This window comes from Diceros bicornis, chromosome 40 (genome assembly GCF_020826845.1).
Source record: "Diceros bicornis minor isolate mBicDic1 chromosome 40, mDicBic1.mat.cur, whole genome shotgun sequence".
In the NCBI taxonomy this organism is placed as follows: Eukaryota; Metazoa; Chordata; class Mammalia; order Perissodactyla; family Rhinocerotidae; genus Diceros; species Diceros bicornis.
The window spans coordinates 15,449,665-15,475,592 of record NC_080779.1 but is presented as its reverse complement, the minus strand read 5'-3'; the positions used below and the strand labels follow the sequence as shown (position 1 = coordinate 15,475,592).

Sequence of the window (25,928 nt, the reverse complement as noted above, 5' to 3'; positions counted from 1 at the left end):
TGTGTGCGTGTTTTGGACAAAGTGAATAACCTATTTCACAAATTAGGTATGCAAATTCACATTGAAACAAGTCAAGTAAGGACTTTGACATAAGTACTAAAAATCAACCCACATTTAAATCACAGAACATACCTGATTATGATTAGTGAAGAAACAGTTCTGTTGTGAACTGGAGTAAACTTTACTTTGACAGATTTCTTTTCTCCGGGTTTTAAAATTAGGTTTAAAATTAAATGTCGAGAGAGGCCCTCTGTAAATCCTGTTGAACTTTGCAGTGGATGAGCCTTGAATCATTGGGTAAACAAACAGGAGTCATTAATACATTCTCTGGAAAAATGTTCTTTCATTTACGCCATCTACAATCCAGTATAGTTTCTTGAATTAATTAAATATGTAAACAATTTTATCTCTCATGATTTAGACACTGGTTAGCTGGCAAGAAGAGCTGGGCAACCAGTGATGACACTTCATATTCTATATTAAGTCCCAAAAGGGGCTTTGTTCCCTAGGTTACCAAAGTCTTCATGCTTGTACTAGGCATTTGTATACAGATTTTTTTAACTTTTTAAACTTTGAAATATAACACACATATAGAAAAGGACACAAACCTAAGATGAATAGCTCAATGTTTTAGCACAGAGCAAACAGCTGTGTAATCAACACTCAGCACCCCGAAGTCCTGCTGATGCTATCCCCATTTGCATCACTGCTCTCCTGCTTTTCCTCTCTAAAGGGTGTCAGCTGAAGGGTCTTAAGGTTGCACCATATTTTTTGTTTGTAAAAATATTTCTAATTCATACTGATGTCTTTGAATTTAATTTTGGAATCTAAGCACAAAATTATGTTTCATAAACACTTGATGACTCAAAGTTTAAAGAACAGCTTAGTTTAATAACCAAAATATGACTTCCTTCCAGTTACAGACAAGATTAAAAAATACTCGTTTTTTATTAAAAAAAAATCATAGTTCACACATAAGGATATACTGTTCTGATTTTTACGCAACGTTAAGCTTAAGCTTTTCTTGGGGGAAGGGCTGGCAACACTTGGCTGTAAACGTCCACGGCTCTTCATTGCTCTCTGCTAACATGGGGAAGGAGAAAGTGAACTTTGTGCAATTTTCTACTCCACTCGGCATAGTTAGGTTTAATAACACAGATCTGTCTACTCACATTTAGCATGATTCCACAAATATAACTTACAGTCAATAGACTTAATGAAGCACACTACTTTTTAAGTCTCGCTTCTGAGGCAAATTTTTTTCTGCATCTAATGTTCTTCTCTGTCAATGTCTACTAGGACAACAGAATATTCTGATTGCTCCAAAACGGTTGGTAAATAAGTTCCCTTTTAAATAAACTATTCTGAGTAACTGATGGACACATTATATACCGTACATGTGTTCCCAGCAAACACTGGCTAATTTACACTCTGATGACTTGGGAAACACTCTAGGATGTCGTGATGCCCCAGGGATATCATTAAGGGCTTCAACAATCCTCAGTAATTTTATAGTGGTGGTTCTCAAACAGTGACCCATGGACCCCTGGGGATCTCAGCCATCTTTTCATGGTGTCCATGATATCCATGGTGTCAAAACAATTTTCAAAACACTGACAGACGCTATTTGCCTTTTTCACTGTGCTGACGTTTGCACTGACGGTCAGCAAAAGCAATGATGGCTAAAACTGCCGACCCTTTGGCACGAAGCACGACAGTGGTATCAAACTTCCCTAGTAGCCATTGTCTTCTTCACTGCCACGCACTTATAGTTAAAAAAAATTATTACTGATTAAACAGCAATAGATATTAATCTCATTAAATCTCAACCCTTGAGCACAAGCCTTTTTCACATTCTGTGTGATAGAATGGGAAGTATGCAGAAAGTACTCCTGCTGCATACTGAAGGACCATGTAGCTGCTGTTCTCACGGAATATCATTTGTATTTGAAAGAATGATTGACAATCAATCTATGGTTATTCAGACTGGGGTATTTGGTAGACATTTTCATGAAAATGAAATGCATCTGTCCCTTTAAGGGAAATTGAAGTATTTGTTGCTAATGACAAAATTCCAGTGTCTGAGCAAAATTTATTAGACTTCTGGAGAACCACCCCTGCGAGCTTGACAGCTTCCCAAAGAGTTAAAGAATTCCCTGAAGAGATTGGTGGTTCTATTAATGAATATGATTTTTTGATATTGTAGAGTGAATTGCGTCAACATTTGGAAGCTCTGCATATCTTGGTGAACCAATACTTTCCAAACAGCTGATGTGTGGTGTTATAATTAATTAAAAAGGCACTAAGATAGTCCTTTTTGCAACTACATGTCTATGTCAGGTCAGGTCACATATTTATCATATACTTCAACCAAAACAATATATCACGAGAGACTGAACGCAGAAGCAGATATAAGAATTTATCTGTGTATTAAGTCAGAGAGCCACCAAAGAGATTTGTGAAAATGTAAAACCACCCACTCTTCTTGCAAAATGTTTTTTTTTTAAATATAGCTATTGTTCTTTTTTATGTTATGTATGTTAAATGGAATGGATTTATTACTATTTTAAATGAATTAAATCAACATTTTAAAGATCTCTGTTTTAATATCTAATATGGTAAATCTTGATAGATATAACCCACATAAACAAAAACACCTCTTTGGAGTCCTTAATAATTTTTAAGACTATAAAGACTCCCGAGACCAAATATTTTGAGAACCAGGTCTACAGCACTGTAGAGAACTGTGATAGAATTTATCCTAAGAGCTCTTCCAGAATTCCTTATTTAGAATAAATTTCTGAGGTCTAGAGTATTCTTATTCATCTTCCTATCTCTCACAGTGCCTACTTCAGTAGTGTTTTACATCTTGTAAATACCACTAAAGTACTTGTATTCCATAAGATAAAAAAGTTAAACATTAGCTCATTTACTTCCTACGTGTATTTCCTCCCTTATAACAGCAAAGTGAAAGGAATTTCTGGTTATGAGCTTTCTAGCTATGTGGAGTCCAGATAACCTTGGGCTTATTATGTTGGCATTTTATGGATGGAAAAAGCAAAGTACAAAAAGATTCCAAGAGGAGGGCATGAGAGTAGAATATATGAGTATCTAAATTTCAGCCTAGTGTTCTATCCATTATTTGGCAGCAAAAAAAAAAACAACATTGAAAATTACTTTCTTATACAAGATTGACTTAAAGACAAGACTTATAAAAACTAACTATTCTACAAAGGTTTGGCTAATGTATGCCTTATAGATTAAAACATAAAGCTATGGGAAAGAACACAAATATTTCAAGAACTATTAAACATGAGGTTGGACAGGCTAACTAGTGATTCCTAACCAGCAATGACCATGTGGCATGACGGTGTGGGCAAGGGCTCTGGAATCTGAGAGAACTAGACTTGACTCTGGCCATGCCAGTTACGACAGCTATGAACTTGGGCAAGTTACTCCCTCTTCCTGACCTCTGTTTTTCTGACCAAGAGAACAAGGGAACTATTTACCTCTTAGGGTGGTAGGTAATTGCTCAGCCTGGCTGCTGTAATGATTACATGAAATTATAAATGTGAATGTACCTGTCATAATGCTGACACATACTAAGTGCTCATGAAACACTGGCAAGGTTCTTCATTACAGCCCCGAAATACCGAAAATTTCTCCACTGCCTTTCTTTGCCGGCCTAGATAGCCACAGATTGATTTATCCAGTCAACATTCCCCGAGGGCTTGCTATGTACCAAAGAATCAGCTGCAGAGCTTCCAATAGAAGTACACATATTTCTTCATAAAGCAACATAATTAAAAGGGTTACAGAGTAATTATCAACCTTCTGCTTTGTTTGCAAATTATCTTTTGGCAGATTTTGAGATCAATGTTACCAGATTAATAGCCTTCAAAATATTAAAGGCTACAACTTATAGTTAATATTTTGTTCACTTTTTAAAACTAACACATTAAAGTGAGTTTGTTTAATCTGTTCAACAACTTTGTAAAATATACATTATTAACTTCACATTACAAGTGAGGAAGTTGAAGTTCAGAAGGGTTTATTTACTTGGTCAAGGTGACAAAGCTAGTAGGTACAAAGACATGATTATACTAGAAGTCAACCTTGTTCCAAGGAGAAACAGCAAAGCTACAGCATGGCAGGAAGGCATCCTGCTGCAGTGTGATGACTGTGACCTATGCTCAGCAAAAGAGCCCACAACAAGGAGAGGAAGGAGGTGACCATTTAGTGTTTTCACTCAAAGTAATTTAGATGATGATGGAGGATTAACTAGATGCCTACTCTTATTCATTAAACATCTTTCATATTATTGATATGGGAAGGAAATAAGATATATAGAAGACAAGCCCTCAAAGACGTTATACCCAGATTTGGGAAACAAAGTATCACACATCAAAAAGAAAACAAAAACCAAAACTAACATGGGTGTCAATGAAGAGTCAGGGAGAATCAAGACAGCATAATCAGACAAGCCAAGCAGGGCTGGCATAAACAGGAGGTTTAAGGATGGATGAGATGTGGCTGGGCAGAAGAAAGGGCATGGAGGCCAACAGACTTGGGCCAATTGGCAGGTGGCTTTAGTTCCAAGTGCTACTTTCCTGACTGATACATACCCTAAACATTAAGGCCTTATATAATAATGACTGGTTAGTGGCTGCTTAGCCTGGCCTGTATGATAGACTATACGTTCCTAGAACAAACCAGTTCATGTAAAGAATATCTATTGAGTAAAAACTATGCATTCTACAGCGCTAAGTATGAATACAGCCAGGTACATCACAGGTCTGGCATTCATGGAACTTACAATTTTATTAGAAAGTATCCAAAATAAAAATTTTAATGACCAAGCTCAGTATTTTGAGGCTTAATAAAAACAAATTATGTGTTAATATATACCTCATTTACACATTCTGAGTTTCTGGCAGCCATTATTATAAACCTTCATGGGCTTAATGTTTAACGCCTATAAATAGTAACTTTCTACCCAGTGTGCCTCATGTCAATCTAAATCCCACTCATTCCCCCCGGGTTTTTTGCCTCTAAAATAATTATTGGGCTGCTCTGACTTCTCCAATAACTTGCCCTTCAGTCAGATTTAAGGGCAGTCAATAGTTTTCTTTCACATTTGCATTGACCATATCCTGGAATTATTTCTCAGTAATAGTATGAAGTTTGAATACTTACACTGTTTCTGAAGACTTGGAATTCTAGTGTTCTTAAATCTATCTTTGCCACCTTACTCAAGTTAAACCTAAAATAAAAAATGTACATATATTTCTTATAAACAGCATCATAATTAAAGGGGTTATAGAGTGATTATCAACCTTCTGCTTTGTTTGCAAATTATCTTTTGGCAGACTTTGAGATCAATATTACCAGATTAATAGCTTTCAAAAATTAAAGGCTACAACTTATAGTTAATATTTTGTTTACTTTTTAAAACTAACATCTTTGAAAGGTTCCATTTGCTTTCTCTCTATAATTTTTTAGGAAGGAGTTCAACATTACTTTTTTGTGTCTAAAACTGAAAGCTTTTCTAGATGCTTAACATAATATCAATCTCTCCCCAGAACGTTCTCTCAGCTTTAATTAAAGATCGAGAATTTCTCTAAACCAAATCTACTACCATATGAACTGCAATAAAATTTTAAATGTGTAAAATAATAATTCAAAGCTAATACAGAAACAACATTTTGATTATCTAAAGCAATGCTTACCTTGATATTAACTTATCTACAAAGACTGAAGGGTTGGAATATAAAGCCAGAGGAATAAATTGAATATAGATGGGAACATCTGAGGGATTTTCTAAAGTAATCTCTTCTTCCTTAAACAAAGTAATGAAACCGTAAATGAAAGATTTCCGCAGTTAAAAGAGTACATACTTTAAAATCCTATTATGTATTTTCAAAAACCGATGTCACTTTGAACACTTACTGAAGAGCAGTTTGTATTAGTAAGTGGAAATTTCAAGTGCCGGGGTGAGCTAAGTATGGAAGGCCAGGAGAGCTCAGCGGTAATTTTTGATAGTATATTTTTTTGAAGGTCTGTATTTACTTCAAATATAGCGCTCAATCTAGAAAAAAACAATTTGTAAGTCACTGTATCAAAATGAAATATTTGAGTTTTCTGAATACAAGAAATTCTATTAGGCCTGTGTACTTGAGAAATTTTACTCTGGTCCCAAATAAACTACAGGTTTATTTGCTCTAAACATTTTACTATGCTTTTAATAGAGACACGTATGAAGATGCCTCTACTTTGGTACAAAGAGCTGCTAAAATAGCTATCACTGATCACCTGTACTGTTTTTGTATTGAATATGTAAAGGAAAAGGCAGGCATATGCAGATAACATATGACATTATGGGGATCCTAAAGGACCTTGCATGCCTAGTGGAAATATCTAGACACCACTCGCATGGTGCTAAGAATATTTTCAGTAGAACTAATGAGAAGGCAGCGCTTTGCTTGGCTTATTGCTTTTTTTCCCCTTGAGATAAAAAACAAAGCAAAATCCTGATATGCAATGAAGACGTCAGTTGAAAAGGTAATACATACGAGGGTTTGTGCAGGTATCTATAGTTATTAGCAATATCCAGGACCTCATTTGAATAGTTCCCTACTTATAAGTGTTTATACGCCAGCTGTTTAGAACTCAGAACACATTTCCTAAGGAAACAATATTATAAATGGGGCTAAGGTCTCTGGGCTCAAACATTGAAAGCTATTTTAACCCAAAACACCACTGAAATTATGATACTCTAATATTGGTAAGAGCATAGGTTTTATAAGACTAGTAACAGAAATTCTCTCTAACATGCACATTGACCAGGTAACACAAAGGCAGCAGCAGGGAGAATGCCACATTCACTGAGCAACTGAGACATGGTGGCAGGGAGACACGGAGCCTGGGTCTTGGCAGTGGACTGCTGGGGACACAGAGAAGAAGGCAGGAGTTTTGGTGGGTGGGAGGTGAAGAGGTTCCCTGGCAGCTGAGCCTAGGGCGGCACTACAAGTTATTTATTCCTAATTGGGTGTTAAGATTGGACATTGCCTGTATATTATAATGTCCACTGTGGAAATGTAGGGGACTAAGGAGTATTTTAATGAGTGTTCTCTTAGTGAGTTCATTAGAAGAAGTCTCTTTGTACTCATTTTAACCATTTTAAAGTAAAAATTTAACTCTTTTGCCTTAAGAAAACTTTCACAGCAGATAGTTCAGATAAACAGAAATCCTCAGATTTAACTGTTAATGGTTTAAAAATTTTATAGTACTATAAATTAGAATATCATGATGATACTGACAAAAACATTTCAAAGTAGCCAATTGAGAAGAGCAGTTTTTATCAGTTGTCACATTATCATTATTCAAGCAAAATTCTCTTCGGAAGTCCAAGAGGAGCTCAAATTTCTGTAGTGCCAAATAAGTGTCTTTGCTTTTGAATGCAGGTACAGTACTGATCTGTCATTAGCACATTTTCTACCTGCCAAAGACACATCGCTGAGCCTGTGAGGACTGGGCTCTGTGCACCCCTAATGGCTCAGCACTTGGAAAGGAAGGAGGCCGTTCTTTTCACAATGAGCAAATAGACACTTGGCCTCCACTGTGAGATCAAACCTAGAAAATGTTTTCTTTGCCCTTAACAGAGGTCAGTGGTAGGTAAAAGCTTTCTTTCTTATGCAAACGGTATGTCTAAGGTGAATGCTGCAGTCATCCTGCATAAAGACAGCTTCAAATAGTTTTGATTTTAGGGAAGTATCCAGAGCACTGGAGAAAAGAGGCAAGTGGTAGTGTGTATATTTCTGAGCAAAACACAACTAAAATGGTGATTCAAGATGCTTCATGAATAATTTTCTGAAGATGAGGCATATTTTCTTAGAAGAAGTAAAATAACCTAATATAAGAATAACATTTAGAATAATTAATAAGTGATAATAACATTAACTGAGATATTTTGAACTTGTAAAAATAACTAAAATACTTAAATAAAGCAAAACCACTCACCTATGACCTGAATTTTCCTTTATTCCCATCCATCCTTTGAACAAGCTTTGATGCAAATCCCAGTCAGCATCCCATGTGTCTTCCTGCATGGCTACACCAGGTTGCACTTTGGGTTCAGCTAAAACAAGGAAACATATGTTATGACATACTCAGCTCTATATCTATATCCACTTGTCAATTTTCCTTCAAATGATTCTATAGTACCAAGACATAGGGATGGACTTTAAAAGTGGCAGCATTTCATTAAAGAATATTTTGGGGGGAGTGAAGGGCATGAGAGACAACAGTGAGATAACTTACATTTGGATAAAAAAGGCAAGCCAACATAGCAATGATCCCCACACTGTAGTCCAGGATCAAAATAAATGTTTGCAATCTATAAAGAGGCACAGGAGAACCATGAATCCTAAATCTACAGAAGGTCACAATAACAAAATACTAATGGTTGGGAATTCTCAAATGTAACATTTTCAAACCTTTGATTTTTTTCCTGGCTCTAAGTCTTCCTTATTGCCCCGTAATCGTTTGTAGTAAAATCGCACATCTTCTGACAAAGATCGTATTTGTTGTATCTTTACCTTCTGTGAGAAGGAATTCATAATATTTAAACTTTGATGAACTATTTTCCCCTGAAGGAAGAAAAGAAACAAACTCATTTGTATGTGGCTGGATTTTCTTAAGAACACTCACTTTAGAGCTGACAGACATATTTCTAGGAGACCAAAGCCCCAAAGATTTTCATCAGTTAATAATCTCAATGTGTAATCAGAGCCCCACCAAATATATAAATAAATACACACACACACGTTGTTTTTATGGCCTGGTATAGAAAAATCAGCAGAACAAACCTCTGCAATCTTGTGGAAATGAACTAAAGTAAAAATGTTCACATTTCATGTTAAAATATTGAGGATGCTAACAAAGGTACAAACAGAGATAGCTCTGAATAAAGGAAACGGTCACTGTTAGTTTATTAAGCAATGTTTGTTTATACAAAGGCCAAGTTGCCCTAAAAGTAGCCAAATTCAGGATGAAATAACTGAATTCTAAAATCCAAAGTCAAAAAAGACCAAAAAAAAAATCAGATTTATTTTCCTTAGAAGAAAGCCGGGACTTGGCATAGGGCTTTAACCAGCTGTGTCTTCCTGGCGGCTACCTGGTCTTCATGTACCTGTAATAACCACTTCTCTCGTGTCCGCGTGGCCACGTCCTGTCTCTCAGGGGTGTGGTGGGGATCAAACGAGGTAAGAGATATAAAAGTTCATTTTACAATGGTAATCAAATATTAAGAATTAAACTATGAGTTATTTGAAATGTTTATTCTGAAGTATTATTTCTCTCACTTAGCTCTAGTAATCTCCACGTGATAAGAGATTTTACAGAAGTTGGTAATTGTTATGGACTGAATGTTTGTGTCCCCCTAAATTTATATGTTGAAATTCTAACCCTCAATGTGATGGTATTTGGAGGTGGGGCCTTTGGGAGGTGATCACGTCATGAGGGTAGAGCCCTTATGAATGGGATTAGTGCCCTTAAAAGAAGAGACACAAGAGCTCACCCTCCCTCTGCTCTTTTGGCTATGTGAGGACACAATGAGAAGACAGTTGTCTGCAAAACCAGGACAAGTACCCTCACCACACACCAGATCTGCCAGTGCCTTGATCTTGGACTTCTCAGCCTCCAGAACTATGAGAAATAAATGTTTGCTGTTTAAGCCACCCAATCTACAGTGATTTGTTATAGCAGCCCAACTAAGACAGTAATATCAAGTTAATTTGTAATTCCAAGCAAATATCTGGTCGTGTAAGCCATCTGAAGATACTTGAAAGCTTAATCTGAAGTAGTTCAAAACCAACACCTTGTTTTAATACAGATGCTTTCTCATTTACTCCATCCACAGGCCTTTCACTGTCATCTACTGAATTATTCCCTTCCACGATTTATGCAGTAATTAAGGAGATCACTAATTGAAAAGGCAACTAAAGGAAGGAACAAGGTCCCTTTGGATAAATAATGAAGTCAAGAGTTCTGTATAGTCAGTGCAAAGTGGAATGACAAGAAGTCAAAGACTTAATTAAGACCCAAAGTTAAATGTGCTGAATCTATTAATTCAAAATTCATACTTTTAAGGAGCTAAATTTTGAATTTAAGTTTTATTGTATACAGCATTACAATTTTGCAATGTATTGCTTCTCTCAACCCACCACATCTCCTACCACAGGATGAGAGACACTTCTGCATTGGCTCCAACATGCCCTGAACTGACCACATCATTTTCCTGCAAAAGGCAGCACCATCTCCTGGTTTCCCCATTTCTTTTCTCCTGGTTCTCCAGGTTCATACTCTAAGTCCTATTTTTGACTCCTCTATCTACCCGCCTATCAATACCTGCTTCAATTAGTAACTCCTCAAGATATCCAAGAACAGTTCAAATGATTTATCTGAAATGTCTCTTGTCTATGTTCTCTTCTCTATCATTTTGCTCCTCCATCCATCCATCATCTACTACGTGCCTGCTACTGAGGAGAAAAGATCCCTCATCCCTTTCCTAGAGGATCTCAAAGTTGTCGGGGAGACCAACACATAAGACATTCTTTACGGCACAATGTGAAGCTTGCTGCAAGAGAGGTAATTTCGAATTGTTCCAAGATTACACATGAAACAATCAGTACCATCTAGAGTCAAGAAATCTTCAGAGAGGAGATGACAAGGGAATTTAATCTTGAAAGACGTGTAGGAGTTCTCTGAAGGTAGGAGAGGAGGAAAGGCATTCCAGGCAGACTGACAGCAAAGGCTTGGAGGTATGAAAGGGATTTATTGCCTCTGCCAACGCTCTAAGCTCAACCCCTCCTTGACACTTTTCATGTGGACTCTGGCCAGAGTCTCCAGGTTGGCCTCCAGGCACTCACTCTATTGCTACTTCCATATGTGTTCTATATTTACTTCTGCCAGAGAGCCGATCTTTAAAGCTCAGCTCTGACAATGTCAAGCCTCTGCTCAAAAACTTTAGATTTTCTTGGACTTAAGTGCATTTAATTATTTTCATGTTATTTCCACCTGCTCTCTTGAAACTTCCGTCCATTCTTGCCAAATGGGGCAATTCACTACTGCCTAGAGCCATCTCAGACTTTACTGCCCCCGTGGCCTTATTTGGGTTGTTTCCGGACCCTGAATGCAAGTTCTGCACTGCTTATCTATCCCTGCCAGAAGACATTCTAGGCCAGCTCACATGACACCTCCATCAATTAGATGAGAATTTATTTGCCTCACAGCACTGGATTTTTACACCTCTTAGGGCGATTTCTCCATCCTGCTTTACATCTGTGAATCATGGGCCCATTTCCCCTTCTAGATATAAAACTTTTTGAGAGAAGGGACTACTTCTTATTCCTCTTGCTAGCTCCTAAAGAACCTGCTACAATGTTCTAGCTTACGATAAATGATTAACAAAGACTAACTGACTTTACTGTTGAGTTCTAGGAACACAGAGGTAAACACAAAAAAAACAAGTAGCAGGAAAAAGTCTGAAAATTAACTGTCTTACTGGAAAGGAAGGCGGGAGAAGCATATGCTTTGGGAAGCAAGTCAGCGAGCCCACTGCGATCACAGCCTTCACAGGAATCGTTAGGATCTGTGGAGCAGAGAAGCAGACCATAAGAAATAAGTGTTTAAATCTGAGATTGATCTTGACAGTTAATGCATTATTTTTGGGGATTAAAAAAATTCATCTTGGGACTTATATTAGCAATAACCAACTCACAAGCAATACTAAAATCATCCATGGATATTGTTTAATCTGTATTCCATAAAATGCACTGAAATACAATAAATTTCCATGCATTTCTCATTAATTCATTGAAAACACGGTAAACAAGATCAAGCAATAGGGAAGGAATGAAGAATAGATTTTCCATAATACAGGATATTGTGCAGATTATTAATTTGAAAGGGAAAGTTAAACAGTACTCTTAAAACAATGTATGAAAAATTGAGCATTTTCTAGAATTATATAGCTCTCTATTTTTGTATATAGCAATAAATTAACATCAATCTAATTTTAAAAAATGAGTTGAACATTCTAAATTTTGAATTTCTACTCACACTCTATTTGTAACTCACAAAGATACTTCTCTAAGATATTTTTCCCTAATTCTTATTTTCATCCATACTAACAAAAACTTGTCTTAGCCACAAAATGTACTTATTTCTACCATGAGTGATAAACATGAATCCCTCACTTTTGGATATAATTAATTTGATATACTCCCAAAAAATCATTTATTATTAAACTACCAATTCTCTTTATTCTGAATTAGTTTTCTTTCACATGGGGGTTGTATGTGCTGAAAACAGGTAGGAGAACAAGGGTAGCAACTTGTTGAATTTAGCAGTGCTCAACGTCCTAAAGAGCTTTTAAATATTAAATTATTTACATTTGGCAGAAATATATCCATTCAAAATCTCATTGAATGCAACACGTCAAACCCCACAGAGTCTTTAGAAAGCTCAATGATCAGCCTCAGAATATAACAGAAAATATGATTCCTTCAGAAGTGTTTACAAAGGACTCCTGACAGTACCTGTGCAGACACGCACCAACGACTGATAAACATGTAGAGTTCACTCATTTAGAGTGCACTTACTGCCCTCACTACCCCAGTGGGCCAGCACTTAGCTCCACCTACCCTGCTTCCTTCTGCAGATTTGCATGAACCTAACCTTGTGACAAAACCCAGTAGAAACATCTTTCAGCAGAATGCTTCCTCCTATGTCCACCCCATATAATTTCCACCACCCTTCAAACGCTATCTATTGTTACATGAGGCTTAAAGAATGCTTCTTCAAACTAACCAGACTACATTGGTAATAATTAAAAAATTGATCAATACTAAGTATTGATCAGAATATGGTGTAAAAAGAGCCCTCATACACTTCTAATAGGGTACAAATTTGGAAAATTAGTAAAGATGAATATAGACCCCCAAATCAAAGTAAAAGAAACAAAAGTTTTAAAATAAACAAAAAATAAAAATTACAAAAAACAATGAATATATGTATAGACTATGATACAGAAATTCCTCTCCTATGTATATTCTCTAGCAGTGTTTCTTAACTCCAAAGGACATCTATGAATAAAATTCAAACTGGTAACTTAGATGGGAAAAAATTACATCTTTATTTTCAACAACTTCTAGTTGAAATTTAGCAGTTCCTGGGGCCACTTCTACATATGAGTTTACCAAACTGTCAAGGAACAGATAGTTCTCATCTTATTTAAGTTATCTGGCAAAAACCAGAGTGAAACCTGCCCAATCCTTTTATTTTTATTTCATAACTAGATAAAGATAGTAAAAGAAAATATAGCTTTTTGGTTTATTTCACTTATAACATAGTGTGGAAACAATAAATAAAATATGAAACAAAATGTTCATATTCTATGAAATAGAATGTTCTGATAATGGCAACATTTGGATCAACCCTTCTACAGATAACACCCATAAACTCTAGGCAAAATATTTCTTTAAAACTTCCTGAAATAAGGAACTCAAAGAGATATTTGCACTCCCATATACACTGCAGTATTATTATTCACAACAGTCAAGATAAGAGAACAACCTAAATGTCCATCAATGGATGAATGGATACAGAAAATGTGTTATATACACACAATGGCATATTAGCCTTAAAAATGAAGGATATCCTGCCATATGTGACAACATGGATGAACCTTGAGGACATTATGCTAAGTGAAATAAGCCAGTCACAGAAGGACAAATACTCCACGATTCCACTTATATGATGAATCTAAAATAGTGGTTGCCAGGGGCTGGGAGAAGGGGTAAATGGGGAGCCGTTATTTAACAGGTATGAAGTTTCAGATACGCTGAAGTTTCAGATACCCGAGATGAATAAGTTCTAGAGATCTATTGCACAACATTGTGCCTAGAGTCAGCAATACTGTACTGTACACTTAACAATTTGTGAAGAGGTTGCAGATCTCATGTTACATGTTTTTACCACACACACACACACACACACACACACAAACACACAGCTCAATGATCTTCATTTTGTCCCTTGATTTAGAAGGACCCATGTAAATACAACTGTGAGAACTCAAAGTAAGATGTTATTTCCTGATTCTATCTTCCTTTTCGGAAATGTTACACAGGAGGATATTTATGATTGCAGAAAGAATCAGAGATATCTAATTCAGGAATTTTAATCAGAGTCTGAGCAACGCTATTGTAACCATCTGTAAGCAGGATTCTAACAGAGCAATTCTAAATGTGCCAAAGGCATTTTTCTCAAGTTGTTTTCAGTTAAGAGGTTGGGTTTTATCAGAAAACTATGAGCTAATGAACACCAATATTCTGTAAACTATTCTCAAAAGCTCAGTTTTTAAGGCACAAAATTGGTAACCTGGAACTGTATGAGTAAACTTAGTTCTCTGCTTCTACAAAAAAAAAGGACTGAATTATTCAGAAGAAGCCCATTGACATGAATCCCCACCAAGTCTTTACCTCATAGTCTGTTGTGATCTGTATGGCTCCATCATGAATCCCTTCCAACTGTTTTGCAGTAAGTTTGACTCTGAACACTGCAAAATAGCCTGAAGCTAATATTACCTGTATGTAATAGAAATGACATCATTCATGAGCCTTGCTAGTTGAAGTTTCTTATTAAAATGAAAAAGAAGGCTATAGTGATAAACTGACTTGCAAATCCTAACATATACCAGTATGACACTGAAGTACCATATCGTCATGTACAAATATCTCAAATAATGCCCATCCCTGGATGTTTATCTGTTACATTCATTCCATGGGCCACCGAGAGAACTGGCTCCCTGAGGAAGAGTCAAGTTTCCAGCTGCCAAGGTAGGGAAGGGGATGGTCCTCAGGCACGACCCATGTACCTGCACAGCCAAAGCGGGGTGAGGGCTGGAGCAGAGGGACACAGCCTTCCACTAACCCCTCAGCCACATCAGGGCACACGTACACACAGAGTTGGTTCTGCTTCAAGTTCTGAATTTAACTCTGTCATGTTAATAATCATATCTTCAGAGTAATAGAGATCGGGTCATGTGAAAACATCAAAAATCATAGAAAGAAGGAAGAGTTGAGCAATAAAAATTTGAAAGAAGAATGGGGATCTTATTTGTTTTCTCAAGTTATCTGCTGATGTTTCTGGCATTTACTCTCTTCAATCATGAAATATCCAAAAAACATGAAATTCATTTTGTGAAGCTGTACTTTAGTTATTAGTAGTTATACTTTATCTAGAACTCACATTTACCGCAAAATAAATGTTTGCACACCAAACATATTCACTTTCCCCCTTTTCAAAGCATTTCTGTCTTGGTTTTGCGCAATTCTAGCGTTCTCATCATGACTCTAACTACCCAAATCAGAACCTGAGTCTAAAGAGCACAGAGAGTTGTTGGCAATGTGTGTTTCATAAGGAACAGGATGCTAATTTAGTTCATACGTTCGGCTTTTTGGAAAACAGTTGAAAGGTTATTAGGCATTACATACTCAAAAAAATCATTTTGCTATTTTGAAGTTGGCAACTCACTACAACGTCTTATTTTAAGTAAGCGTTCACAACAATGATCTCACCTTTCTGTCCCTTGTTTTAATATTTATAGCTTCATTTAAAAGCTAATTCTAAAATCTAAATTGTCAAACAGGCTTTATGTTGTTAAATGGATCTCTCAAATTTAAATAGTGTGTGTTAACACATGCTATTTACTGCTAGGAAATGATCCAGATTTCTAAAATTATTAATTTATAATGTCTTATTAGCAAACAGTATAATTCAACCATCTGGAATTAGACATATATACGACTTTAACTTCATTGTTGAAAAGGAACACATTAATGGCTGGTCTAATTACTATCCTTTTTCAGCATTGTATTTGCATTAAAAATAAAATCTCAGCTGGAGTGACAAATATTACTTCTCATGGGCATTTCCTTTTTTGTTTTAAAATGAGTTTTTATTTCTGAATCAAATTTTAAACATTATAAATTATTAAAGTGTAACCACCCATAAATCTACCACTATTCACAAACATCTGATTACGTAGCTTGAACGCTAGATAGTTGCAATTAGAATATACATTATTTAGTACTGTTTCCCACTTTTTCATAAATCCTTTTCCAAGTTTCTACACACAATCATACTTATAATTTTTTATTTGCTTCAATATTCAATCATAAAATCATGATTTACTTTGTGCATTTGGCTGTTTCCAGTTATTTGGAATTATTAATAATGCCTATTACAAACATCTTCATTCTCACAGCTGTTGGCCCTTTAAATTACTTCCATGGAAAGAATTCCCAGGATTGGTGTATACTGCCAAATTGCCCTCCAAAAAAAACCATTTTGGAGGATCCTTCCAGTACAAAATGTTTAAATCAACTTTTACAACCTATGGCACTCCATGGAAGCGTATCTGTCAACAATCTGTGTGTCTGAAGACACTTGCTTTTCCTTTTGTAAAACTGCTGCAGAAGTTCTGTCCTAACCCACAGATGAGATACATCATGCTCCTCCCCACACGATGTGATTCCACTAATTCTGAGTAAACTTCAAGTTCCCTTTTCAGTAGTGGTGAGGGCTTAGACTGATACATTATTTTCTCTTGTTTCGTGCTCTTTTATGACCACTGTATGTACTAATACGACAGAGTGAAAGTACGTGCGCAGGGCTCAAACAACGTTTACCACATTGATACTCTCTTCTAATCAGTATAGAACGTGGGCCAGAAATATTACTGTATAATTGAAAACTTCTTCCACCAATTGGCAGGGCTATCTCTTTTGCCCAGTAAATTCAGTGAACACAGGGTTAGTTTAGTACTGAACTATGGAAATTTCTCCCGTAATAACACTTGTGTTACAAAAACATAATTTAAATTGTTTGTTATAGAACATTTTATGACAAGGTAGAACTTAACTCCTTTGCCTTTCAAGTGCCTTTATTATAAAAGGAGGTGGTTGAAGTAAATTACCTATAAGCTTCTTTCAATATCAAATAACCAATGCTATTACGAATCTCATAAAAATATTAGTTGAGGTATGCGACATAGGAACAGTCTTTTTTTGGGGTTTAGACACACATCTAAGTTTAAGGAAACAATAAGAAAGTTTACTTACTGATGATTGGTCTGATAAAGAGGATTTTTCTAACTCTGGAAGGCTTGAAATTATTGTAGTTCTATTGCCTCTTTCAGTAGCTACGAGTTCTATTGATAAACCGTCTCCTATGATATGCCAACTTTTTATAGCCAACTTAGAAAAGAGAAAGATATGAAAGTGATTACTGAAGCACTAGAATAAAATCCTTAGATGTGATTTAGAATAAAAACAGATTTTTTTTACCTCAATTGGATTGCTGTTTATAATTGCAAATAAAATATTACTTGCTTCTGTAGCACTCAGTATGCCAAAATCTATGAAACGTTCCTCTATTTTTGGGGGTAATACAAAGTACTGGAAAGATATAAAAGAACTAGATTAAACATAAAATTATACTTATGTAAAAGGATGTTATCAAGATACAGTAACTAAATTAAGATATACCAAGGTTCCTGTATTTTATGTAAATATACACTTACACTTACACATATAAAATATAATTGAGAACCCTGTACAATGAAAATATTCTGAATAATCAGAAATGAAACCACTCATGGCCTCTCCTCTGAAGGCACATGAAAGCAACAGGAAACTAAGGCACCAGGAGGGGTTGAGTGGAGCCCTAGAGGATAAGGCAAAAAGTCCTGGGTCTCAGTCAACGTCATGCATTCACGGAAGCAGCTACAAATAAGTAATCATTTAGGCAAAAGGAGGAGCAGGATAATCCTGAAGATCCCTCCAGCTCCAAAATTCTTACTGATATTGGCTTTGTGGAGAACTACATTTCTACATGTTCTAATTTTCTTATCTTTCCTATCAGTTTTATTTCTTATCTAAACTTCTTTCATTGACTACTCTAGGGACAGTTTTGTTTGGATTTTTTTTTCTGGCTTATTTTCTGTACTAGAAAGACCTTTATTCTTTCCTTCTGTGCCATATTTAGATTACTATTCCAACTGTGCGGCTTTCCCACCTTACTTTCTTCTTCACTATCTGGTTCTTTTCTTCATCCTGTTATTTCCTGACTTTGGTCCTCTTTTCCCTACACAGTTCCCTCTTCACCCTCGCTGCCTTATTTTCTTTCTGCTGATTATTTTTCTTCCAGTTAGTTCCTTTTTAGCTTCCCCATGAATATAACAATTTAAAAGCAAACCAAGAGAGAGCAGAATGTGGAAAAGACTGAGGTGGAGACTATTAACTAGAGGACTCGTCTGTATCAGGAGGAGAGACGGTTGCTGGGAGGGGTGAAAACCAGTTATCTTGAAACTACTGACTAGGTGGGAATTAGACCAACTTGCAGAGCAAAGTAAATGGCAAAATTTAAGCGTGCAACATGATTGCCTAATAATACCTGAAAACACAAAAGATGGGTGGAGAGTTATAAATTTTAAAGGTAGATAACATACTTACATCTAAAAAGCCAGTATATACCCGCACAGGTAAATGAAATTTAGAAGCATTGGTAATAAGTAAAATATTGTTATCTATGTGCAAGGATGATGTGGATGGCATAAAAAACAGAGTAAAAATGTATTCTGATTCATTTGGAAGAATTAAGACTGGTTTGCTGAAGTTGTGAACCTAGGAAATGATGGGAGAGAAAAAAAAAATGTGTCAGCATCATCTATTTGGTAGAGTAGTAAAACTAAAAGTATGAGGGTTCCCAGACATACTTTAAACATTGTTTTGGCTTCTTCTGGTAGCAACACATCATGAATGAGGATTGCAAAACTGAAAGTGTTAGTAAGGTAAATTGGCCTTTCCACAGCATCTGCAGGACTATCTCGGATGTGAAATAATGTTGCAGCGTGATCAAATCCCAAATAACTATTTGAAAAAAACAAAAACACAAACAAAATAAATCATTTTTATTTTCATATGTTAATTTAAAATCCAAGTTCTTTTCTTGTGAGTGATAATTTACGTTTAGCATTAAGGACTGTCACTAGAGAATTAGAACTATAGATATTTTAGTGTTTGACCACATGATTTAAAACAAAATTTAGCTTGCAAAATATTGAAATATAAAGAACTATTCTCTACTGAATTATACGTAATCAAACAATTAAAATCAAGACCGTATTAAGAGAAAAAGTTCTAAGCTACTGAAAAAAAAAATCATGTTCATCATAACAAGCTTTGTTAAAATGAGTCCCTACTAGGCTGGATAATAAACTATTATTGGTTAAAGTGTAAGTAGAAAATGAACTACATACGTTATTTCCCATTTATAAAAAGTTGCAATTCTAGAATAATGTTTAAGAGTTTATAAAGGGATATAAATGATTTTGTTTCAAGTGAAAATATACTTTAACAGCAAGCCACAACCACCTGCATGTTACAAAAGAAATTACAGAAAGGAAATGGCTCAAATGATTTAAATATCATTTAAAAATCAAAGATTCATTTTTCTATTGTATTAGTAAAATCATTAAGACTTCATTTAAGCCCAAATCATATCATCTCATTTACCTTTTTCTTCTAAAAACTAAAAAATAAACAAAATACAGGAGATTTTTCTCCTTCGTAGTTGAAGTTGTTCTTTTCAAGAATAATTCCATGGAGTTTATGTGAAGTTGGCTATTACTTTTGCTAAGGTCAATTAGTAAACAGAATTTACTGATTAGTAAAAAGTTATAAAGTTTATTCTAAAGAGAAACTCACCCATCTAAAACTTCTGCTTGATATGGTATTTCTAGTTTAGAATAACTTTTTTCCTTTGCTTTAACAGTTATTTTCCCAGAAAACTGAGATGGTTTTTTGGCTTTTGAGGCTGAAAGGAAGCATAAAAAAACAATCTCTGTCACCTTTTGCCACTAAAGAGTTTACACAGAGGAGTATGAGAGTGACTTTATGTGAACTGACAAAATCTTAAAAAGAAAGCTGAGCTTTCAAATTAGCACAGAATACTTTTACAACATTTTAAATCAAATATCACAGTTTTCATACAAAAAAAGAGAAACATTTTAATTTTCCTAGGTAATGGGATAAACAGATAAGGAATTAGCAAGTGAACACAATTCGGGAGGAAAAATGCTGTACGTGAGCTACTTCTCTATAGCCATAAGCTTTGGCTTTACTTACAGCAGGGTTTCTGAACCTTGGCATTAGTAACATCTTAGGCCAGATTAATTCTTTGCTAGGGGTGGGGTGCTGTCCGGTACATTGTAGGATATTAAGCGGCACCCCAGGCCTCTACTTGCTAAGATATGAGTAGCAACCCCCAGCTGTGACAACCAAAAATGTCTGTAGAGGTTGCCAAATGTCCCCTGGGAGACAAAATTGCCCCCCATTTAAGACTGCTGGTTTACAGCTGTATTAAGAAATAACATTCCTTGTATGGCCAGAGTCTTGCTATAAATACTGATAAAGCAGCATGCTGCAAGCAACGGCAAGAGCTGAGCTCGGACTTCTTGTATCAGCCTGCCCTGACTCACAGTGTAAGAGGAGACACACCCTCTCTGCCACCACATTCTCCTCACAGATGAAGTAAACCTTCAAATTTTGTAGCAGTTCTGAATAATTCCCTCTGGAATTACAGAAATAGATTCAGTTGGATCCAATCTAGGTACCCATTAGATGTTCCTTTCAAAGCAAATAAAGAAGCTGTTTATCTTTATCCCCTTTAAAGTACTTCAGGAATACTTCCACTTATGAGAAGAATTTATATGTGAGTTCTGCAAATACGTTATCCAACTTTAGCACGAAAAAGAACAAAAAAATGGTATGACATCTAGTACGTGGCTGTGTTCAGACGGTGACTTCAGATTTTTTTTTTTTTTTTGAGTAAGATCAGCCCTGAGCTAACATCCATGCCAATCCTCCTCTTTTAGCTGAGGAAGACTGCCCATCTTCCTCCGCTTTATATAGGACACTGCCGCAGAATGGTCTGACAAGCGGTGTGTCAGTGCGCACCCGGATCTGAACCCAGGCCACCAGCAGCGGAGCGCGCGCACTTAACTGCTATGCCACGAGGCCGGCCCCTCAGATTTTTAAAATTCCCGCTAAGCCTCATTTCTTTCTGCTTGCTGTACAGTGGTCCCCCTTATCCACGGGGGATATGTTCCAAGACCCCCAGTGGATGGCTGAAATCAGGGATAGTACTGAACCCTATATATATATTTTTCTATATATACATACCTATGATAAAGTTTAATTTATAAATTAGGCACAGTAAGAGATTAAACAACTTCTCTTTGGCACATCTGAATTGCCAGCATCACTACCGTTATGCTTTGGGGCCATTATTAAGTTAAATAAGGGTGACTTGAACACAAGCACTGCCATACCTTGACAGTCGATCTGATAACCCAGACGGCTACTAGTGACTAATGGGTAGGTTAGTGTATACGGCGTGCACACGCTGGACAAAGGGATGAGTCACATCTTGGGCAGGATGGTGCAAGATTTCATCAGGCTACTCAGAACAGTGCACAATTTAAAACTTATGAATTGTTTATTTCCGGAATTTTCCATTTAATATTTTCAGACCAAGGGTGACCATGGGTAACTGAAACTGTGGATAAGGAGGGACTACTATATAGCCATTTCCGGATGCTTTTAATTTTTGGCTGTTTATTCTGATGTAAGGCTGATCACAAGGGCCAGAATTTAGGCATTTACTAGTAACTTATCAAGTTCTATTTTAGCAAATGAAGTGGTCAAAAACCTCAAGAAAATTCAGTGAAAAATCATAAAGAATTGTGACTTGATGAGAAAGATTTTTGCTTGGAAAGTGAACACCAGAGTTAATATATTTGGTACATTCTGAAAATAATAAAAGTTAAGTAAAACACACATTTCCTGATTGATTTTCACAACAATCTCAGTGGTATTTTGTTTTGGCATCTGGGGTGGGGGGGGGAGGTGGGAAGTGGAAGGTGGAGGGATTTTTCCATGATAATAAAAACCATGTTCAAGAAACGTAGCACTTGTTTTAAAAGATGCTTTCCCTTCGTCTTTATATTTAATTTTACATAATTTCTTTAAGAAACACTTATTTTAGAGTCTATGAGCTCTGAAGCACCAACATTACTGACATTCATTTATCTCAAGAACGGAAACATTCACTGGGTTGTCAATACAGAAACTGGAGAAGAGTGTGGGAGAACTATATAGCACGACTGTCCCCAGTGTGAACTCCCCCAATTCCTCGGATTTATCAGAAGGATGGGTCCTAACTGTTCTTGGGGTCAAGAATTACTACTGGCTGCTCTCTTTCTCAGTGAAGAGAATGTACCTGCTGACGCTGATAGTGATACTGGTGGTCACGACTGTAGTATCTTAGCAACATAGAAGACAATTTATCAGAGATTTGGAAATAATTGTGGCATCAAAACTTTCTATAATACTGACTATTTCTTTTTTTTTTTTTTTGTGAGGAAGATCAGCCCTGAGCTGACATCCATGCCAATCCTCCTCTTTTTGCTGAGGAAGACCGGCCCTGAGCTAACATCTATTGCCGATCCTCCTCCTTTTTTCCCCTTTTTCTCCCTAAAGCCCCAGCAGATAGTTGTATGTCATAGTTGCACATCCTTCTAGTTGCTGTATGTGGGACGCGGCCTCAGCATGGCCGGATGAGCAGTGTGTCGGTGTGCGCCCAGGATCCGAACCCGGGCCGCCAGCAGCAGAGTGTATGTACTTAACCGCTATGCCACGGGGCCGGCCACAATACTGACTATTTCTTGACAGCTGGATTATGAAAGTATGCCACATATTTAATCTTGATTTCTTCGGCAGTTTTCTCTGAGCTCACAGGACGACACTGAGGCTGGCACCTAGCCTGCGCAGTGGCTCCAGATCCTTCTCAGAACCCTCCGTGTGCGAGGAGTGAGCACAGATGCTCTCACCAACACTGTGTGGAGTGTTCTGGTATTCTGCTATACTCAATAGGTTGCTCAGTGACGACTCTCTTCTGATGAGTTGAGCTGTAAAGCGTGGACTGTGAGCAGAGGTGATTCAATCAGAAAGCCCAAGTGTAAGCTTCAGGGCTCCTCATTCGCATGGGGAGAGAAAAGCCCTGTTCGAAGTTTCACTTCTCATTACATTTAATTCCTTACATAGTTATACAGCCATTAAGTCACTATTTTAAAAATTTTGTGATAGCAAACTCAGTAAACGTTCTACTAAAGCGGGCAAAACTCAGTAAAAACATGCTATTAAAATATGTTAAGTCTGGGTTGACATTTCAAATGTCAAAATATACAATATAAATGTTTGAAATAGTAGTTATCTAATTTGACAATTCTATCATAAAGGTTATTATTTTAGTTTAGGTAAGACTATCTGCCTTGTTTATAAAAGCCAATATATGAAAACGTTATAGAAAATAATTTATTTCTGTTTTCAAATTAAAACATGCTTCTGAAATTCAAATATACTATTGCTCAATTATAAAAATTAAGGACTTCATAATTAAGGCAACGTTTAATAGGTATATATGTGAAAGAGCCCAGATTACAAAAATGTAATTCCCATCCTAGTATATTTGCTAATACTAATTTAGGTTTATGAAATGATATTTTCTTTCATGAAACAATCAAATAAGAGTTTGTGATAGGTTACAAACAGTAATATAAAATCTGAGTGTGAAATGGTCTGGATTTCTATATAAAGATGTCAACACAGATGTCTTCTAGTTTATCAAAAGTCTATTAGAGAGAAAAAGCTGAATTCTTACCGTCAAAACTAATACTTGCAACCTTGGTATATTTACTTTCGGAAGCTTTTAATGTAATTGGTTTAAAGTGTACTGTTACAGCATCATTTTGTGGTGTAGGTCGAACACTCTGAAAAAAGAAAAATGTACATAGCATTATTTTAGTCTAATGGTTCAGTTACATTATACTGCTAAGTGTAAGGGAAAAGTAAAGTAGAATCAAAATTTGAGAAGTATAACTTTAGGTGTTCCTTTTAAATGGAGTAGACCAAACCGGTAAAACTTCAAATAAATTTCATTAGAATATCTTTATGAAATAAACTCATGACCAGAGGAAAAATGTTTGACAGATAAATGAGTGTAAAAATCTAAAGACAAACTAGTACACTGGGTATGAATACAAAACATAGGGAAAAAAAGGTATTTATTTTCTAAACAAATGCCTAATTCAGATAGTATGAGAGAAGAAGACATAAAGATTTATGATAAGGTCCCTCTCAAAGAAATCCACAACACTAAATGTAACATCTTGAGTATATGAAGATGAAGAATGAACATGAATTTGGGAGCTGGTGCCCCTTTGCCAAGGTAGCTTTGCAGATCCCATTTCTAACAGTATTTTCTCTACCTCTCTAGGCGCGGCTGTGCAAGCGAGGCACGCTGCTGTCAAGAGGCAGGGCTGCACTCCTAGCTGTGAGACTGAGCAGTGAGGTGGACTGCAGAGACGTGTAACTTGGAAGAGGTCAGAATGCTTTAAACTTAAAAAATAAGATCTTTCTATTCAAATAACTAAACCCAAAATAACAAAAAGACACTAAAAGCTTGCACTTTTGGAGCAAGCTTAAAAAATAAATACATTTTAGGAAGGGACTTTAAAGATCCCAACCTCCTTGCCTGTTTTACAGATGAAGAGAACGTGCAAAATTGAGTGATGTCTCAATAGCTAGGTATCAAGAGGCAGTACTGGAAACCAGGTGTCCTGACTTGGTCCAGGGCCCTTCACCTGGCATCCTATTGCCCAAACATGTATTAATGAAATTGTGGTATTGTACACAAATCTTGGTCAAAAATCTTCCTTTAGAATTCAATTAGAATCTTACTTTGTCTCAAAACCCTTCTGGAATTTTTGTTGAATTTTCAGGGGCTTTACAAACTTGTTGTCAAAGACTGATGCTTCCTGAAGAAAAGAACAGTTCTGTTCCGTGAGACTTCTCAGGCACGCCAGCTAACATGGGTGCAATTAGATCCCTGCAAGTTACCAGGTTCTTCCCTCTGGCTCTCCACTCACCCTTTCAGCTCATTTATAAAGGTGGAATCTGCCTAAACTGAATGAAAGGCAGTCTCTTGAACACAAGAAGCACCTGAGAAGAGTGTGAAGAAAACTGTCCCTTTTGCATTGTGTCTGTGACCATGAGGAACAAAGCTGGCTGTATACATAACGATCACAGGTACTGCTTTTTACTACCAGTCAGCAGAGCATCTCCCTTCCCACTGCTGGTTAGTCCTCAGCTCTTAGCAAGGCTGTCCTGGGTGTGGAATGATGGCCCTAAGGATGGTTCTGCAGTTTTCTGTGCTGGAAATCTTAACAGCCTTAGCTCTTGGCCTCAGGCTCTCTCAGCATTTTAACTCTTTTTATCCCTTTCTTCCCTTTTCTTCTTTAAAAATTCCTTCTCATTTGCTTTCGAATCTCTAACTGGGGCTGCTGAGTTGATTTGTTCATATTGATATATTTATTATGAATAAGCTTGCTGTTATTAGCAATCATTTAAAGTACAAATCTCTTCATTCCTTGAAGGTATGTATGTATGTACGTGTGTGTATTACTTTTGAACATTAAAACAAAGCAGTTTGAACTGTAAGATAAACTACAAACTGGAGAAAGTTTAATTTGGTTTCATTATACAATACTACTATAGTAATATTTTTTCCAAAGGAAAGGAAAGCAGTACAGTAGTATACGTGCTAACCCCATAGTGACCAGTTTATGCAACAAAAGTATATTAACTATTAAACTAGAATGTGAGCTTAAGTAAGTGGCCCATCTAGTCTGGGCCTAATTTTCCCGCCTGTAAAACACTAGGGAATTGGATTAGATATTTTCT

At 36.4% G+C, this 25,928-nt stretch overlaps 1 protein-coding gene across 2 annotated transcripts in view; it reads right to left on the bottom strand.

Annotated features, from left to right (window-relative positions):
• Nucleotides 1-25,928, bottom strand: part of TMEM131 (transmembrane protein 131) — a 221,740-nt gene that overhangs the window by 39,874 nt on the left and 155,938 nt on the right. For both annotated transcript variants that reach the window (XM_058534507.1, XM_058534508.1), the window contains exons 12-26: nucleotides 23,848-23,956; nucleotides 19,833-19,941; nucleotides 18,842-18,995; nucleotides 18,579-18,749; nucleotides 17,412-17,522; nucleotides 17,187-17,321; nucleotides 14,544-14,648; nucleotides 11,564-11,650; nucleotides 8,496-8,648; nucleotides 8,320-8,395; nucleotides 8,020-8,137; nucleotides 5,950-6,088; nucleotides 5,730-5,839; nucleotides 5,197-5,263; nucleotides 133-284 (exon numbers count right to left, since the gene is read on the bottom strand). In XM_058534507.1, the coding sequence (XP_058390490.1) occupies nucleotides 133-284; nucleotides 5,197-5,263; nucleotides 5,730-5,839; nucleotides 5,950-6,088; nucleotides 8,020-8,137; nucleotides 8,320-8,395; nucleotides 8,496-8,648; nucleotides 11,564-11,650; nucleotides 14,544-14,648; nucleotides 17,187-17,321; nucleotides 17,412-17,522; nucleotides 18,579-18,749; nucleotides 18,842-18,995; nucleotides 19,833-19,941; nucleotides 23,848-23,956 (1,796 nt within the window). The remainder of the gene's footprint in view (nucleotides 1-132; nucleotides 285-5,196; nucleotides 5,264-5,729; nucleotides 5,840-5,949; nucleotides 6,089-8,019; nucleotides 8,138-8,319; nucleotides 8,396-8,495; nucleotides 8,649-11,563; nucleotides 11,651-14,543; nucleotides 14,649-17,186; nucleotides 17,322-17,411; nucleotides 17,523-18,578; nucleotides 18,750-18,841; nucleotides 18,996-19,832; nucleotides 19,942-23,847; nucleotides 23,957-25,928) is intronic.